At 38.2% G+C, this 20,558-nt stretch overlaps 1 protein-coding gene across 1 annotated transcript in view; it reads right to left on the bottom strand.

Moving 5' to 3' along the window:
- The window catches only part of LOC142609204 (uncharacterized), a 34,612-nt gene that overhangs the window by 1,092 nt on the left and 12,962 nt on the right, over positions 1-20,558 (bottom strand). The window contains exons 2-4 of the mRNA XM_075780813.1: positions 815-912; positions 585-641; positions 91-228 (exon numbers count right to left, since the gene is read on the bottom strand). Coding sequence (XP_075636928.1) covers positions 91-228; positions 585-641; positions 815-912 — 293 coding nt within the window. The remainder of the gene's footprint in view (positions 1-90; positions 229-584; positions 642-814; positions 913-20,558) is intronic.

Raw genomic sequence — 20,558 nt, 5'->3', positions numbered from 1 at the left:
ATCCCAAATGACCGAATCATCAAGTAGCCTGTAGCTGATTGGTATACCCAAAACTATCTCTGCTTCGTGTGGCAATAAGATGCTTCTAACCTTAGCTACATTCCAGCACCTCCTTTCCGTATGGATGAGGTTTGAGACCCACTCTTCCTTATACTGAGCCTTCTGCGGGTTGATTACTTTGGATGAGTTTGGCCTTGGGATCCACCTGTCCTTCCAGATGTGAACTCTCTGCCCATTCCCAATACACCAGCTAATTGTTGAATTACATGTTCTTTACACTCTTAATATACATGTCAAATTTTGTGTCAACTTTACTATATGATCTATAAGCTTATATTTTATGCATAATTTTAAACTACAAAGCTTACAATTTAAAAAATCTATTGAAGGCATAGTTATTAATATTTAATTTTCTAGAAATTTTGCAAATATAAAGGATATAAGAAGAAGATGTAATCCAATAGTAGATTTGTCAAAATTCACTTCCAATAAAAATATATTGAGTAAGATTGTAGCCTTAAGCTACAACCAATTTTATAACTAAACTTTGTTGTGGTTTTAAAATTACTAATCAAAACACTAACCCAAACATCCCTCACCTTCTCGTTGTAGCCAAAAATCTCCAAATCTGCTAGATTCAGCTATCATTGGCCATCAGCACCACCTTCACCACCATCAAAAGCTGCTACTAATCCTTGTACACCCTCCTTTGAATGCCTCATCCTCGATATGTGTGTATGCCTGTCTATACGATTACTTTGTAACTCACACCAACTGATTCTTCAAAAATTTTCTATCTGATCAATGGACTTACTTCAAAGGCATTCAACATATTGTGTGGTTGGTTCTGAAATGGTTTCCAATTGCTGTGTCGAGCAGCTTCTAGAGCATTTAACAGCTTTTCGATGACAACTGCCAACTTAATAGAGACAAGTGGTGAAATGGAGGTAATAGTGCCTAATTAGTCCTCCTATCAACTTTAACTTTCAGATTTTCGTGATTTCAAAGTCACCTTATATTTTGATCTTGTCTCCAGTCTCCACTCTGCACCTCTCATCTAATGTTAATTAAAAACTCCATATATCATTATCTTCATATCAACTTATGCTTCTGCAACAAATTGTTGTTTATGTATGTTTTGAATGTCACGGGTGTGAATACTCTACATAGCTAGTGGAAAACTTTGCCTCGGTATGGCTACTTGCTGATGAAAAGAAAAATAATACGTGTGTTGATTATTGCTTTAATTAAATAGTAGCAGTGATCTATTGTTTCGAACTTTTCTATTTTTTATTTTAGTTTGAGTTTTGTTTTCACTTATCATGTCAATGATATGGTAGCTAGAATGAAACTTGTTTCCCCCGTATGAGAGGCATTTGGCTGAGAAAATTCTTGTTCCCACACAAGGAGGGGCATCATTTAATTGTTATATTTTATTAAAGTATTTTAATGAGTGATATTCGAAGTTTGATTAACAGAAATGTAAATGAGATGACAAAAAAAGTGTTGTGACACTGGTGTTGGTTCTCATATCTACAGGACTTTCATCAACTTCTCCTTACTAATTAATTTTTTGGATGAATTGCAAATACCCCTAAAGTTTGAGGTGTTTCAATTTTACATTCTAAAAATTCAGAACTTGGATTTTACCCCTAAAGTATGGGGGAGTTTAAATTTTACACTCTAAAGTTTCAGAATTTTAGAGTGTAAACTATAAAAGCTAAACAACCCTAAATTTTAGGGGGTAAAATCTAAATTCTAAAATGTTATGGTGTAAAATTCAAACACCTCCAAATTTCAAGAAATAAATTCCAAATTTGAAAACTTCATGGGGTAAAATTCAAATACCCCAAATTTTAGGGGTGTAATTTACAATTTACCATTTTTATTTTTAAGAATAAAAAAAGTGTGGTGACATTGGGGGAGGTCATCATTTCAAGGATTCAATTTGGTTTGACAAAGGAAAAGGATGCTACTCAATCACAAAAATGGTGAATTTTTGCAATGGGGGAGTTCAAGGTCTCAAGTGTCAGGAAGTCAAATCGTTTGATAATGAACATAGGTTGAAAGCTATATATAATAAGCGAATGCTATAGGTTGAAACTTTCTATAAAATAACTTATTGTAATTGTAATATTGTACCGTGCAAGTAATTGCATAAGCTACCAATTAGACATACAATTATGTAAGACAATTCTTTCCATGATCTAAAAAAGAACTGCAAAATATTAAATTTGTGACCCACGGCAAGTGACACAAGAAGTTTAGTTTTCAAATTTAGCGACCATAGCTCCGAGATGACTGATTTAACTGCAATATCATCAAATGCCAAAGAGAAGTGGGTGAAAAAATAAATAAAATCAAACCCTGAAGAGCCAATGCCATGCTCTACTGCAATTGAGATATTAATTCAAATACGTAATGTTTAAATATGTGTTTTGATTTCTTAAATAAATGATAAATTAGATCAAAAGTGTTTTTTTGAGGGACAGATCAAAAGTGTTAAAAAAATATATAGCAATAAACCTACAAAAATTGTATACATGCCTCATTGTCTAGAATGATTTTAAAAAATAATAAAGAGTTTCTTCCTTTACTTTTCTAATTAGTTAAATTTTGGTTTATACAAGAACTCATCATTTGAAACCATAAAAAGGACTAAAAAGTCAAGATATGGAAAAGATAAAAATATTAGTGGAGACTCTAAAGTTTTTTGTCCTTTTAGTACGCAATAATGTTACAATGCAACCTTTTTCACAAGAAAAATTATGATTACTAAATTTATCAACTATATAAGTGATAGAAGAAGGTAAAATACTGTTTTCATGAGTGTAATTTATGTTCATCACTTATAGTCAACCGCTTTATCAATTGTGAAATAAGTTGTATACATTGTTTGGAGCTGGTTTACAAATTACAAACCCACAGTTTTTAAAAAGAAATATATTTCGTAGGACCCACTAATCAATGATTGACATCGATGACAAGAGTGAAAAACAAACAAACAATTTTTTTTTTTTTTTAATAAAGAAACAGTTTTACGTGGGATCCATTAATCACCATCTTTTGTTTAGGAAATGAGGAAATATGTAGTTGATTTTTGTAAAGTAAACCGATTTAACAAAGGGGCCTAAATATTTCAAAAATATCTTTATATAGGTCAATTTTTGTGGAGCTCCAAAGGGGTGTTTAATTGCTGACTCTGCCATTGGTCTGTATGTTTCGACTTCTAGCCTGTTCGCATGTGAAATTATATCTATCCAATACATTATACTTTCCTCTAATATAAAATGAATCTCATACGTAAAATCCACATGTGATATTCATATTTTTATGATAGAAAAATATAGTTACTGTATCGAAGATTTTATGTACTAAAATTTTTTTTTTTTTTTTTTTAAAGTGAGATTTAAAAAAGATATATATAAAAGCTATAATTTTTTTTTTTTTTAAAACCAACTTAAAACCCCAAATATGCATTATTTGTAAAATTAGAGCCAATTTGGTATGTAATTTCAATCAACAATTTTCAGTGTTTAAATACTGAAAACTGTGATTCTAAAAATAAAAAAAAAACATGTTTAGTAAGGGTGATTTTTTAAGAATATTTGAATTATGTTGCTTATTTTAGGATGTTTAAACACTGAATTTGAGAAACTCCTCTTACTAGTTTTCAGATTTTAAATAACATTGTTCAATGACATTTTTGTAAATATTTTTTAAAAATTGGAGCCCACTTTATTAGACAATACATAAATCTTTCTTCTTCAATTCCAACAAGAGGCTCTTTTGTTAGTTTTTTTTAAAGAAAACACACACATACCAAACATACAATTATGTTTTTTTACGCACTAAGACATGTTATTTGAAACATAATACAAAACATATTTTTTACCTTATGAATACTATAAAAATGTGTTTTTACAATAATTTTTAGACCATAATTTTCACACTATTTTAAACAACAATACTAAAATTCAATGTTCAAACCGGCACTAACTTATTTTTAAGTGAAATTAGAAAGTGGAAAGTGGAAACCAAAAAACTCGCACGCTTTGTTGCAGACAGTGACAAGATGGGTTACTTTTTACTTTTCCAATCGGGGAAGATGTGGAACTATCATATATCTAAGTTTCAATGACATTTTTCCACACATTGTGGAATTTTCGGATGGTATCGTCTCTGTCATCCGTCAATGTTTATTCCTGCCACGTCACAGCTGAGCAATTTGAGCATCAAATAAATAAAAAGTCAATAGCATGATTGCACTGACTCAGCAATATTCCGAGGCGTCTTTTGTCAAATCCAAACAATCAATTCAATCTCAAAGTGTAGGAATAATTACTAATTGAGTACTGTTACATTTATAAATTATTTTACAAAATTATTATTGTGAAAATATTTTAATAGTTTTTATTTGACTTATCATTAATATTATTTTTTTATTTATTAATAAATACTTATCATATTAATAATTTGTAATATATATATATATATATATATATATATAAAAGTTTCTAACTCTAGCAATCCTCTTAGTAATTAAATATTTACCAATATGCAAGTGATTCTACCACAAACATGACATTAAGAACTACAAAAGAGCATGCACTACAATAAGATAGCGTAGGAGAGAATTCATATTATCCCTAGAATTCAAATTTTTGAAAATATGATGCTTAGTAACCTGAATGTATGAGAATGTAACTATTTTTATGTTTGGTTCAATTTAAAATCTAATAAAAATCTTAAGAACATAAGATGCTTATATTTGGTTTATTTCTAAAAATCTTATAAAAATTATTTATTTTTCCCAAAATATCATTTGATTCGTAAATACAACATAAAGTTATTTTTTTTAATCTTCCTCCAACTTTATGAGAAAAAAAAAACTATAAACTACAAACCATAGAAAATTCAATGAAACTATAATATAACATTTTTTTAATGACATATAAATAAAAAATAATTACTTAAATTGATAATTTAAAATAGCACGCGCATGTGTGTGTGTGTATATATATATATATATATATATATTTCCCCTATTGGCTAAAGGGTAAGGAGATACAATAAAATTGTCAGTTTATACAAGGTATAACTTTATCAAAGCATGAGAATATAGATATGTACATTTTTTTTTTAAGGGAATCCATATTACTATAAAAAATGGTAGGAAATTTTGGTACCCTTAGCACACTTGATTCTCTTGTATGATTTGCAACTAAACTTAAGAATATTTCGACATCCTCAAGAATCTTAAAAAGATTAACCCATGCTAAATGGCAGCAAAAAGTAACAAAACAAAGAAAAGTGTAGAAGGCCAAACTGTTGATCAGTTGGTGTTGAGTCTGTTGACAACATCAAAAATTGACAACATCAAAAAAAAAAAAAAAAAATTTATTTGTCTAGCAGCTAGTGGTTCAAATTGCAGGAATTGCATATTCATCACTGTCAGTTGATTCTACCACAAATATGACATGAGTAACTGCAGAAGAACAATATAAAACATAGTATAGAAAGTATAGAAAGGCACTTGGCACTTTATTATTGGACCAGCTGCTCAAAATGCAGAAATTGCATATTCATCGGTATGCACTACCACAAACATGACATGAAGGACTGCAGAAGAACACTATAAAACAAAACAAAGAAAGGCAAACACATAGCAAAGAGGAACTCTGAACACACATAACAAGGAGGCAAGAATGGAGGGCGGAAATCTTCGTCACGAAAATGGAGGGTTAGTTCAAATTTCTTTGCTTTAAAAAGTTCTACATTTTCCTATATGCCCATGAATATTACTAGTTCAATATTAATATATTTTCATGACGAAACAAGAACATGTGTCAATGTCTTACCTGCACAGTGCACGATCATTTTCTTTTTAGTAAACACTATTTTTGGTTTACAAAATGTTTGAGTTTTTTTTTGGTAGAAAGAAGAGGATTAAATAAAGCAACAATATATGTTTTTACAACATGAGAAAACGAAACATCTGACAAGTCTAAATTACATAGCGTTTTTACAGAAACATTTGAGTTTTTGTATTATAATGAACAAAGCTGGCTTTTTAGTGCAAGTTAACAAACTATATCTTTGGCACATCCAACTATATTCAAGATAGTGCTACTTCTTTTTCCATTTTCACTTTGGCTCTAATACTCAAATTGGTCCATGGAGCACTGATTCTCAAATTGCCCTAAGGAGCAGCGGAGGGCCATGTTCTGGACAGAGCTACTAAGAAAAAATTTAGTACCACAAATTATTTCAAAACTTCTTATCACACTATGATATGACAGAGTGTGAGTGACGAAGAAAAGATAGTAAATAAATTTATGAGTGATAACCAAACACTCACTGTCTACCATGTTAGAATTATGACAAAGAAAATGTGAAATAGTTTATGGTTCTAAAACCACTCAAGTTACTAAATGTTCTGTTTGACAAGAAAATTAATGTAAAAATACGACATAAGCCCATCAAGTAGTATGACAAAGTTAATTCTAGCACTAAGTTTACATTATGTGGAGCATCACATCAGCTGTGCTCTAAGGGTAACTATTATTTACTCAAGTGGGGTTTGATGTGAAGTATTAGATGCATATTCAAAGACTCACCAAATAATTTAACTTGTGAGCATTTTACAGGCAAAAACTCCAATTAGCGAATGGAATGTCATGGATACTCACTTAATTCCACTTTTCAATTATCTATACACCACTATTGCATGTAATCACAGGCAATTCTATGTTTTTCTAATTGTCGCAGTCAGCAAGAACTTGGTTCTTCCACCACAGCCCACACTGCTTTTGGTATTTTAATTTTATCGCTGCTCTCCCTCCTCCAAGTCAAGTATCAAAACTTTGGCAACCCATATCAAACACATGGTGCAACCATGTTGCTTTTTATCTTAGCCGTGCTTGTTTACACCATAGCATTGGCAGGGATAAGCCAATTAACTTCCAACACAAGCTACCTCCCTCTACTCAGGTGTGTTTGTTTCATTTTTGGAGCTTTTGCTTGTGACTTGCTGCTACTGATCCTTGTACCTCCCTTTGGATGGTTCATCCTCGTTTTATGTGTATGCATGTCTGTACGATTACTTTGTGACTCACATCGACAAATTCTTGAATGCTTTCGACACATTTACCAACTGATCAGTCAGTCTACTTCAAAAGCATTCAACATACTATGCAGCTGGTTCCAAAAAGCTTCCACAGCATTCAACAGTTCTTCCATGCCAATTGCCAACTCAATGGAGAAACAAGTGGTGAAAATGCCAGAAATTAATGCTTAATTATTAGTCCCGCTTCTCAGTTTAGACTTATGAGATGATTATCATATCAAAGTAAGTGACCTTGTATACCGATTTTATCTTCCCTCTACACCTCCAATCTAAGGTTTAAAACTCCACAAATTAATATGCTCGTATAAATTTAAGCTTGTGCAACAAATAGTTGTTTATGTATGTTCTGAATTTCACGGAGGTGTGTACGTTGTAAGGTTAGTGGAAAGTGTCACAACTATTAGCCATGGTTCTTCGTAAGGCTACTAGTTGATAAAAAAAAATGAAGTGACTCGTATGTACAAAAGATTATGAGGTTTATCAAATATGGTGTTGATGATTGCTTTAAATAGTAGCCATGATCTATCGTTTTAATCTTTTCTACTTTCAATTTTTGTTTGAGTTTTCTAGTTTCAATTTGTATTTTGTGCTCCACAGCAAGTAACACAAGAAGTTTATTTTTCAAATGTTGTGACCTTTCGGAGATGACTTCCAAAACTACAATACAATTAATGCCAATGAGTGATTCTCAAAAAATTTAAAAAAAAATGCCAAAAATTTATATATATATATATATATATATATATATATATAATAAAAAATAAAAAAGAGTGTAAAATCAAACCCAATGCCATGCTCTACTTTGCACCTCATTCATTGATATTATATCACAAAGAAAAAGTACAGCATAAATTTTAGTTTAGGTAAAAGAGTCTCTAAAAGTTGGAACTTGAGAGAGAGAGAGAGAGTATTAGGTATTGCACTTTATACAATTACTATGAATCACTGGGATTTAAAGTTGCAAAAAGCAACTTTAAGTCTCAACCATTAAATAAAAAATATAAAGAAAAAAAAAAGTAAAGAAAGTAAAATTAAATTAAATTAAATTAATAAAAAAGTTGTTGTGAGAGGGAAGGGTTAATTGCTTGATGCAATTGCATCCGGAACTCAATCCCAATTATGGTGGCTTCGTCCTAATGTTGTGGTGTGTGGATTTGCTGTTTTTCAGATTTTAGGCTTAGCGGATCTGATGGCTGGATTTTCATGAGGCCTGCTGAAGCTCCCCATTGTTCACTTTTAATCCTTTGCAGTAGGAGATGACAACTAAGCCCATTAGTAAAGATAGGCCCACCTTTCATATATTCAGCCTAATTTATCAAGATTGAGAGCCCAGCTCGATTAGCGGAGTTCATCCATCATCAATGAGCCCATTAAAAGCTTCCTTCTTTGACAAAACCTTGCCAAATGACTAGCTCTCTCCTCGGCTAGCCTCCAATTTATCTCGGTCCATAACCCAATATGGTTAGATTTCTAGTTTTTCTACTCCCTTCCCGTGTGGAATTATTCAAGGCATCCAATAAATCACCCTTTCCTTTCCTATACTTATAAAAGTGAATCTAATGCATAGAATTTGTGGGGGTACCCATGCCTTAAAATTAAAGACCAAGCTATGCAGTCACCTCGATCAATCTAACCATCAACATATGATTCCCTTCCCTAGTTGGCCAGTTATGAAGTCATTTTCAACAGTAATTCTCTCTAATTCTCTTCATAACTTACTAAAGTTGTAGGCTTTGAATAATAATAATTTGATATCAATAGTAAATTAATGTGAAAGTGATTGTTTATCAACCTCAATTTATTATCTCAACAAATTGTGAAAAAATTTGTGAAACAACTCCTGTCCATAACAAAGTTGTATATTTATAGCTTTAATTTTATTTTCAATCAACCATATGTTCAGTCCTGACTCCTGAGAGTAATAAAAAAAACCAGATGTCTCAGCCACATATATTCTAATTAATATGCTCACAGCTAGATATTAAATATTAGTACAAGTAGTAGTCAAGATGTAAAAGTGGAAACTAAAATCCACACGGTTCGTGGCCGTGACATTATGGATTGACTCAATTGAGTAATTTACTTTTATGTTTTCCACCAGAATCAACACGATTCCAACCGGGATCAGCACGAAGATGCGGAACCATCAGAAATCTAAGTTTAATTTATCATTTACGTACACCTGTTGAGAATGTACCCAACTCCTCGAACATTTGGATGGTATCTCAACTTTGCAAATTTGCAATCCGTCAATTCAAACTAGGGACCGAGGTCCGAGGTATGGCTACTTGCTGATGAAAAGAAAAATAATACGTGTGTTGATTATTGCTTTAATTAAATAGTAGCAGTGATCTATTGTTCCGAACTTATCTATTTTTTATTTTAGTTTGAGTTTTGTTTTCACTTATCATGTCAATGATATGGTAGCTAGAATGAAACTTGTTTCCCCCGTATGAGAGGCATTTGGCTGAGAAAATTCTTGTTCCCACACAAGGAGGAGCATCATTTAATTGTTATATTTTATAAAATATTTTAATGAGTGATATTCGAAGTTTGATTAACAGAAATGTAAATGAGATGACAAAAAAAGTGTTGTGACACTGGTGTTGGTTCTCATATCTACAGGACCTTCATCAACTTCTCCTTACTAATTAATTTTTTGGATAAATTGCAAATTATACCCCTAAAATTTGGGGTGTTTGAATTTTACATTCTAAAATTTCAGAACTTGGATTTTACTCTTAAAGTATGGGGGAGTTCAGATTTTACACTCTAAAGTTTCAAAATTTTAGAGTGTAAACTATAAAAACCAAACAATCCTAAATTTTAGGGGGTAAAATCTAAATTCTGAAACGTTATGGTGTAAAATTCAAACACCTCCAAATTTCAAGGGATAAATTCCAAATTCGAAAACTTCATGGTGTAAAATTCAAATACCCCAAATTTTAGAGATATAATTTGCAATTTACCTTTTTTATTTTTAAGAATAAAAAAAGTGTGGTGACATTGGGGGAAGTCATCATTTCCAAGATTCAATTTGGTTTGACAAAGGAAAAGGATGCTACTCAATCACAAAAATGGTGAATTTTTGCAATGGGGGAGTTCAAGGTCTCAAGTGTCAAGAAGTCAAATCGTTTGATAATGAACATAGGTTGAAAGCTATATATAATAAGCGAATGCTATAAGTTAAAATTTTCTATAAAATAAATTATTGTAATTGTAATATGTACCGTGCAAGCAATTGCATAAGCTACCAATTAGACATACAATTACGTTAGACAATTCTTTCCATGATCTAAAAAAGAACTGCAAAATATTAAATTTGTGACCCACGGTAAGTGACACAAGAAGTTTAGTTTTCAAATTTAGCGACCATAGCTCCGAGATGACTTATTTAACTGCAATATCATCAAATGCCAAAGAGAAGTGGGTGAAAAAATAAATAAAATCAAACCCTGAAGAGCCAATGCCATGCTCTACTGAAATTGAGATATTAATTCAAATACGTAATGTTTAAATATGTGTTTTGATTTCTTAAATAAATGATGAATTAGATCAAAAGTGTTTTTTTAAGGGACATATCAAAAGTGTTAAAACAATATATAGCAATAAACCTACAAAAAATTGTATACATGCCTCATTGTCTAGAATGATTTTAAAAAATAATAAAGAGTTTCTTCCTTTATTTTTCTAAATAGTTAAATTTTGATTTATACAAGAACTCATCATTTGAAACCATAAAAAAGACTAAAAAGTCAAGATATGTAAAAGATAAAAATATTAGTGGAGACTCTAAAGTTTTTTGTCCTTTTAGTACGCAATAATGTTACTGTAAGTGCACAATTGCACCTGGACCCAAGAACAGTTATGGGCTCAGGCCCAATGAGCCTTAAACAATATGAATTTGTAGAGTGTGGGCTTGAAACCCAGGTTAGAAGTGTGTGAGGATTAAATGACAAACTAAAGATTACAAATACTTGATAACAACAAGGAATATTGTAACTGAGCCCCCTCGGACGTAAGCCGAGAGCTGTTCTTATATTATATCTTTCTCTTTGTCTTTTTTCCTTTTAGGTTACAAAAGGTTCCCCCCCTTTCTGTTCTAAGTCCTCCCTTAAATACTCTTCTTTTTAATACTTTATACACGTGTTACCCCAACTCCTCCCTTAGCCTAGATATTTCTTTTCTTAGTGCCTTTGAACAGTAACTAGAAGTTTCCCTTCCACTGTTCAAGTGTCACCTCCCCATTAATGCGGCCAGGGTGGTAGGTGCAGGGTCTTTAATGTGGAGGTAGCAGCCTTTATCTTTGACATTTCTTCAACACCGGTGCTTCTGGGGCATTCTAGGGTTTCCCCCTTTAACCATTGGCCTTAACTGTGTCATCCCCTAACCTTTACTATGAAATCCCGAGTTCTTTGGTGCTCATCCGAGGATAAGTTCACCCTCGGCTGGGTCCTCGGATCCTCGGCGCATGGGCTGACCCATAGTATTAACAACTTCTAAACCCAGGGTCAGGTCGGCCCTCCTTAACACGGCCCAAAAGGCCCATGTTCCCATCAGGATCTTTTTACCCCCCACAATAGCCCCTCAAAACTCTAATTTTCAACGTCCGAGGAGAAAAATAGGGTTTTGATCCGACGAGAACCTGCTCTACTCCCTTTGCGAGTAATGCCACGTGTGGAAATCGTTTCGTGTCCCAAAGTATGCCATTTGGCGGTTTTATTTTGAACACCGCGCGTATTTATTACTGCCAGTTACATTTTGTCCCTCACGTTTAACGGTGAGATGGACATCCAACGGCCCTCATCACTCCACGAAATTTTAGGCGGGACAAATATAATTTCGAGGCCGCCTTTTCGCACGTCGTGACGCTTCGGGAACTTGCGCCTTCATTTAAATCTTCAGGGGTCAATCCCATCAAAACAACAACAATTATTCTTTAACAGCAGAAAATCGTGGAAACCTGTACCTTCAACTTTGTAAGTTCTTACTCTCTCTCTATTCTTAACCTTTTCTCCTCGGATACAGTCCTCGGCTGTCTTCGTAAACACCCTCCCCTTTAGAGTTTGGTCTATCGTTCCTCTGTAATGGGAAAATTAAAGTGTCTAGTTGATACCGCCGCTGGTATGGAAGGCTTTAGAGCCAAGTACCGTATTCCTAGTGATGTAGGACTAAAATACTGCCCGGCGACAGCCGTGGCTGGTTCTAGGAAAGAGGGAGAGGTTATCATTCCTATGATAGCCTTTCTAGAGGGTGGGATGACCATTCCAATGAAACCTGTAACTAGGGAGTACCTTCGCAACCACCGGTTGTGTCCCGATCAATGCCTCCCAAACGTTTTTAGAGTTCTAGGCAGTGTAGATGCTTTAAACGAGCAGATGGGTTTAAACCTCACATGGCACGATGTCGTGTTCCTATATGAGTCCCACAAACTTTCTAATGTAGGTTATTACATTAAATCTCGGTCCAGCACCGTTAGGCTAATCTCCTGTCTGCCCAAATCAAACAAAGGCATGAAGGACGACTACTTGATCGTGTACGGGCTGGCACGACGGCTTCCACTGCCCAGTTGAGTGGGGAGATCCAGGTGCGACGCCGTAGGATTAACCTCCCCACAACACCACTTCTCCTAACACACACACAAAAGCGTATTCATACTTGCTTAAATTTGTTAAACATCTATGTAAATCTGACCAAGTTTGTTTGTATTGATGTCTTTTTTGCAGATAAGCAACACGTGCGTCCTCGTCTGAGTCACTGTAACGTCGCAGATCTAAACCGAGTACTTCGCTCCGAGGTGTTCGTTAGTGAAGACCTACAACTCCGGGCTGCTCACCTTATTCTCGGGTACACCCCTCTTTCCAAAGACTTCCAAGAGATAGATAGCGCCATAATTGCAGGCGACCGAAGACGAAAGAGGATAAACGTAGCTCGGCCCCATTTTTTGGACGACCGTGACCTCCCGGACGCTCCTAACACCATTTTGTACGACCGGCCGATAGCGGCGGTCCCACTCGCCGTGCACTCACAAGCGGCTTGTCGTTCCGGAAGAACGGTGTCTTCTTCACACACACTTGACGACGAGATAGACCAATTCCATCTCGAAGACACCGAAAGACCTCGCGGAAACCAGTTTGTGGTACTTTCCGACGAGGAGGAAGAAGGCACCGAGGCCTCTGGAATTGCAGGGTTTGTAGTTACCCTTCCCGAGGACGAATCTATAGAAGACATGGGACAAATGGAGGGTCTTCTCACTAACAGGGCTGCCAAAGTTGCAGAGAAGAAGAAAACGGGGACGTCCCAAGTTCCCCCAGCCTTACCTCCTCCTCCTCCTCTAGCTGAGCCAAAACTGCCAGCCGAGGATCCCAAAAAGAAGAGGAAGGGGGATAATGACGGGGCGATCACTAAAGACCCCAAGAAACCACGCCAACAACTCCCACCGGCCCAGCAGCAGAAGCTGGACAAGTGCAAGGGTAGAGCACGTTCAGCTGAACTTGGGGAAATCAGGGATGAGGCTGTAGTGCACCGAGCACCGGCCACCTGGTCCCCCGATCTAAGGCTGGACGGCGCTCCTATCTCCTGCCAGTCCAGTATAAGGGCAGTTCAACAAGGCCACGCCCACCACCTGGCCGAGGTCCTAGAACGCCCTCTTCTGCTGCCCAAGGACATGGAGACCTTGGAAAAGATGGGCCAACCACAACTATTCCTCTCTCTAAAAAGAGATTTAGCGCTGGTAAGTGCTTCTCCTTTTAACAATATTTATAAGTAAATTAGTTTTTGTTATTCCTAACTCCATCATGCTTTTTTACAGGCTATTCAGGAGGTCTTTGTAGCTGAAAAGTTTATTGAAGACGCTCGGAAAGTAGCCAGGGCTGAGCTCGAAACTAGGGTGGAGACTGAGAAGACCTTAGGTACAGCCCTTGCCGAGAACGAGAAGCTGACCTTGGAGGTAGCAGAGCTGAGGAGAGAGAAGAATGGGGTCGAGTCAAACTTGAAGACCATGAAGACCCAGATAGAAGGACAGCGCAAACTCCTTAAGGAAAGAAATGAAGAGCTCTCCCAAGCTCAAAGGGAGTGCTCGGATCTGAAGAAACAACTGGCTCTGATGAAGGAAGAAGCCAGCTCCTTCCAACTCTCTCTTCAAGCTGCCAAGCAGGCAAGTTTTGACGAAGGGGTAGCGACCACCGAGGAACAGCTGACAGAGGAATTCGCGGCTTTATGCCGCGAATACTGTCAAAAAGTATGGGGGGAAGCTTTAAACGTAGCAGGAGTTCCCCAGTCTTCGGATTTGAGGAAGTCCGAGAACGTTTGGCTTCCCCTAGAAATACAGGAGATTGAAGAGGCTCCTGCTGCTGCTCCTACCCCTGAGACAACTCTTCCTGTCCTACCTCCGATGGTCCCACAGCAAATTCCTGATCCTACAGAACCTTCTGGTTCCAATAAAGAAAAGGAAGGAGGAGTGGATGCAGAGAAGGACTTGAACCAGATAGTGGAACCCAACGTCCTTCCAACAAAGACAGCGGATAAAGGAAAGCAGGTTATGACTCCTTTTGAGCTGGAGTTGAGAAAGACCGAGGGCACTAGTACCTCTCAGCAAGATCCTCCTCCAACAGCTTAGGACTTAGCTTAGGGCTTCTCTTTTTCCATTTTTTTTTGTTTTTGAATTATATATTGTAATGTATATTCAACTTGATTAATGAAGAACACTTTCGTTTGCTTTTCACTTGGATTGTGTCTGCTTTTTCTTTATTCTTTATGTACTTATTACAAAAGTTTTCCCATTAAGTCATATCAGAAGTTTCTCAGAACATCAAAATCTAACTCCAAGGATTGCATAGTCATAACTTTCACATAATCATGCGTATATTATTAAAGATTTAATACAAGGTGACATGGTTAATTCATTTGAATAATACCTCGATTAAAAAAGGAAAGAGGACTTCATATAATGATTAAGCCTTCACAATGCATAACACTGTTTCTGTAGGATGTAAGATTCGAGGACCATTCCTTACACAAAATTGCTCAACACTTGGAGATATGAAACTTAAGATCCGAGTTTAATAAACAGTAACGTATTAATGTCCAGACACAAGCAAAAGTTAAGTTTAAACAAAGTCATAGTCCGAAGATAAATCTTAAGCAATCTTTAGTTTGATTCTTCAAAATTGTAACTGTAAATGGTAAGACATCAATTTCCACAAGGTTTGTGGTCCGAGGACTGCACTTAACCAAGTTTCTGTTTGATTCCTAAAAATTGTAACTTCAAATGTTAATTTTCCCAAAGTAGGAGGTCCGAAGACCCGGCATAACTAAGGTTCTGTTTAACAAATGACAAGACATCAATTTCCACAAGGCTTGTGGTCCGAGGACTGCACTTAACCAAGTTTCTGTTTGATTCTTAAAAATTGTAACTTCAAATGTTAATTTTCCCAAAGTAGGAGGTCCGAAGACCCGGCATAACTAAGGTTCTGTTTAACAAATGACAAGACATCAATTTCCACAAGGCTTGTGGTCCGAGGACTGCACTTAACCAAGTTTCTGTTTGATTCTTAAAAATTGTAACTTCAAATGTTAATTTTCCCAAAGTAGGAGGTCCGAAGACCCGGCATAACTAAGGTTCTGTTTAACAAATGACAAGACATCAATTTCCACAAGGCTTGTGGTCCGAGGACTGCACTTAACCAAGTTTCTGTTTGATTCTTAAAAATTGTAACTTCAAATGTTAATTTTCCCAAAGTAGGAGGTCCGAAGACCCGGCATAACTAAGGTTACGTTTTAACAAATGACAAGACATCAATTTCCACAAGGCTTGTGGTCCGAGGACTGCACTTAACCAAGTTTTTTGTTTGATTCTTAAAAATTGTAACTTCAAATGTTAATTTTCCCAAAGTAGGAGGTCCGAAGACCCGGCATAACTAAGGTTCTGTTTAACAAATGACAAGACATCAATTTCCACAAGGCTTGTGGTCCGAGGACTGCACTTAACTAAGTTTCTGTTTGATTCTTAAAAATTGTAACTTCAAATACGAGAGCTAGCCATAACTTTGAAATATTAATTGACAAAAGCTTATTTGATTAATAATAATACCATCTAAGATTATTTACATTCCATGGACGTGGTACAACTCGTTCATCCAGGTCAGCTAGCCTATACGACCCTATGCCTGCTATTGAAACAATGCGATAGGGGCCTTCCCAGTTAGGTCGTAGCTTACCCCATGCTGGGTTCTTAGAAGTGCCTACAACTTTCCTTAATACAAGATCACCAGGTGCAAGTGGCCTTAGCTTCACGTGGGCATCATACCCTCGTTTTAGCTTCTGCTGATAATAAGCCAATTGGACCATAGCTGCCTCACGCCGTTCCTCAAGTAGATCAAGATCTTTCTCTAGAAGTCCCTCATTTTTCTCTGGACTAAAAGAACTTGTCTTTAGAGTAGGAAAACCGGATTCCAGTGGTATCACCGCCTCGGCTCCATAAGTCATAGAGAATGGAGTTTCTCCAGTGGACCTACGCGGTGTGGTCTGATACGTCCATAGGACATGAGGGAGCTCTTCTACCCATCTGCCTTTCGCATCGTCCAACCTCTTCTTGAGCCCGTTGACTATGACCTTGTTAACGGCCTCGGCCTGCCCATTTCCTCGAGGATAAGCTGGAGTAGAGTATCTATTTATAATACCCATCTCACCACAATATTGCCTAAAGGCCTTGCTATCAAATTGAACGCCATTGTCCGAGACGAGTGTATGTGGTATACCGAATCTAGTAACAATATTTTTCCAGATGAATTTCTTGGAATCAACATCTCGGATATTGGCCAAAGGCTCGGCCTCGACCCACTTAGTAAAGTAGTACGTTCCCACGAGCAACCATCTTTTGTTTCCGGCGGCTCTCGGAAAGGGCCCTACAATGTCCAAGCCCCATTGCGCGAAAGGCCAAGGGCCGGAGAGAGGGTTAAGAACCCCTCGGGTTGGTGGATATTAGGGGCGAACCTCGACACCGATCACATTTTACCGGCATAGTCACGAGCCTCCCTCTCGCATATTGGGCCACCAATAACCCCGAGTCGGGGCTCTATGGGCTAGGGACCTTCCTCCGGTGTGGCTTCCACAAATTCCCTCATGCAATTCCTCCAAATGATTCCGTTGATTCAGGGTGTACACACAACAAATACGGTCCCGAAAAGGATCGTTTGTATAGCTTCTGGTCCTCGGACAACCAGAAACGCGGCGCCTTTCGACGTACCTTTTCTGCTTCAACTTTGTCTTCGGGAAGGATGTCATTTTTGAGAAAAGATATGATCGAATCCATCCAACTAGGACCAGGCCTTATTAGATGGATGCGAGGTGCGTCAGCAGCTATAAGAGAAGGTTCTACCAGATCCTCAACGAGAATCACCCTTGGTAGACCTTGAGCCGAGGATGTGGCCAATGTAGCCAAAGAATCTGCATGAGTGTTTCCACTCCTAGAGACATGAGCTAAGGCAAATGAGTCGAATTCAGCTCGCTGACGTTTAACCTGGGCCAAATATTCTTGCATTCTGGGGTCTCTAGCCTCCATGGTCCCCATGACTTGGCCGACCACTAATTGAGAGTCCGAGAACACATGGATTTCCTTGCCACCCATCTTATGTACCATTTGCATGCCTACCAAGACTGCTTCATACTCGGCCTCATTATTAGTAGCCGAGAAAGCCAATCTCAAAGATTTTTCAAAGACAATTCCTTCAGGGGACATTAGAACAAGTCCAACGCCAGACCCTTTATGATTAGCAGCCCCATCCACATAAACTTTCCAAGCCGAGGGCGATACGGCCGTGATCACACCAACTGATTTTTCACCCATGTGTGCTCCCTTTGAAGTTTCTTCTAACAATGGTTCGGCAAACTCGCCACCAAATCAGCGAGGACCCGACCTTTCACCGAGGTGCGAGGCTTGTACTTAACATCAAAGGCTCCCAAAATGGTTCCCCATTTTGCCACTCTGGAATAATCAGCACTACGCAACACGGCCTTGAGCGGCAACCGGGTCAAAACAACCACGGTATGAGATTGGAAATAATGAGGAAGTTTGCGCGTGGCGTGGACTACAGCCAGAAGTGCTTTTTCCAAGGGCAAATAGCGCACCTCGGCTTCATTCAAGGACTTACTAACATAGTAGATCGGCCTCTGCACTCCATTTTCATTCCTTATAAGGACTAGACTCACCGCATGAATAGCCACGGCCAGATAAGCGAATAACACCTCGTCCACCTCAGGGCGAGATAAAATGGGTGGCCGAGATAGATATTGCTTAAGCTGTTGGAAAGCTGACTCACAATCCTCGGTCCATTGAAACCCTTTCCACTTGTTCAGCAACTGAAAGAAAGGACGGCACCGGTCAGCTGACCGAGAAATAAATCTGTTCAACGCAGCAATCATTCCGGTCAGTTTCTGAATTTCCTTTGGGTTCCGAGGCGGCTGCAAATTCTGAATAGCCTTAACCTGCACTGGGTTCACCTCTATGCCCCTATGAGTGATCATATATCCTAAGAACTTTCCAGATCCCACGCCAAAAGAACACTTGGAGGCGTTAAGGCGCAACTTATACTTCCTCAGCATCTGGAAGGTGTCGGCCAAATCTGTCATGTGCGAAGGTACCGTCTTACTCTTTACCACCATATCATCCACGTATACTTCTATGTTTTTCCCCAGTTGCTGTTCAAACATTCGGGTCATCATTCTTTGATAAGTAGCCCCAGCATTTTTTAACCCAAATGGCATGACCTTATAATGATAGTTCCCCGTTGGAGTAATGAAAGCAGTCTTCTCCTGATCCTCTAACGCTAAGGGAATTTGGTGGTAACCCTGAAAGGCGTCCAAGAAACTCATCCGAGGATGTCCGACAGTAGCATCTACCAGTTGATCAATCCGTGGCATTGGGAAAGAATCTTTAGGACAGGCCTTGTTCAGATCAGTAAAATCCACACATACTCTCCACTTGCCGTTTTTCTTCTTAACGACAACAGTATGAGCCAACCATTCAGGGTAGAAAACCTCTTTGATAGCCCCCGCCCTTTTGAGTTTAAGAACCTCTTCCTTCACAGCCTCAGAATGCTCTCGGGAAGATCGCCGAGGTGGCTGCCTCCTCGGAACAATGGCCGGATTGACGTTTAAATGATGGAAAATAAAGTTCGGATCTACACCTGGAGCCTCATAGGGGTCCCATGCAAAGACATCTAAATTATCCTTCAGAAATTTCAACAACTCCATCTTCTCTTGGTGTGGCAATCGTATGCCAACTTGGAAAAACCTCTCTGGATCATCGGTTATTACAAACTTCTCTAACTCCTCACAAACAGCCTCATCTTCTATCATCGCTCCAGGTGCCTCCGGAGCTGTTAATTGCTATGACTCCTGGATGGGCAAGGCTGATGACTCAATTTCTGACTGACGAAGCACCGCAGCCGATATGCATTGCCTAGCAACTACCTGGCTGCCGAGGATTTCCTCAACATGCTCCCCCGAGGGGAATTTTACTTTAACATGTAAGGTAGAAGAGACAGCTCCCAAAGCGTGCAGCCATGGCCTGGCGAGGATGGCTGTATATGGAGAGTACGCGTCAACCACAATGAAATCTACCTCAACCGTTTCTGTGCCGGATTGTACGGGTAAACGGATCTGTCCTTTTGGTACAACGGCTCTCCCTTCGAAGCTAATAAGAGGTGAGTCATAAGGAGTTAAATCTTCCAACTCCAACCTTAACCCCTTAAATAGATCAGGGTACATGATATCTGCACCGCTGCCCTGATTAATCATCACCCTCTTCACGTCATAATTTCCTATTCTGAGGGTAACCACAAGAGCATCGTCATGGGGCTGGATAGTCCCTATTTTATCCTCCTCGGAGAAACCCAAGACAGGTAAAGTGCTCTTTAATCTCTTCGGCCTACCACCCACATCCTCGGCCTGCGGATGGGAAACCGCCATGACCCGAGTGGGACCTGAGCCGGTCTGCCAGTGCGGCGAAGATAACGTTAATTGTTCCCAATCTTGGCCGAGATGAACTGTTCCTCCGGTTGTTTGAACCAACTTGACCGACCCGCCCGGTGGCCGACACAAATGCCGCTTCAACTTTCCCTCACCGACGAGCCGCTCTAGATGGTTCCACGGGTCCGACGGTTCTCGCAGTGTGGCCCACATCTTGATGGTACCGACGAGAAAAGGTTTTGATTTCTTCTCGCAGGGGTCCCCTGCCATCTTGCCGGGCCATCTGAAGAAGGGCTCCTTGCGAACTTTTTCTAATAACTGATGCACTGGTTCTCGGAACACAGTATTTACAGCCTGGGGTGCTGCCAAGCCGGATTGTCCGATGTAATCCCTCCTCGGCTTGTTGTTGTGATATTTGTCCGACACGAAATCCCTTCTCTCCCGCGGGATAACCTTCTCC

The sequence above is a fragment of the Castanea sativa genome, chromosome 9 (assembly GCF_040712315.1).
Source record: "Castanea sativa cultivar Marrone di Chiusa Pesio chromosome 9, ASM4071231v1".
Taxonomy (NCBI): Eukaryota; Viridiplantae; Streptophyta; class Magnoliopsida; order Fagales; family Fagaceae; genus Castanea; species Castanea sativa.
This window is presented reverse-complemented; position numbering and strand designations above follow the sequence as displayed.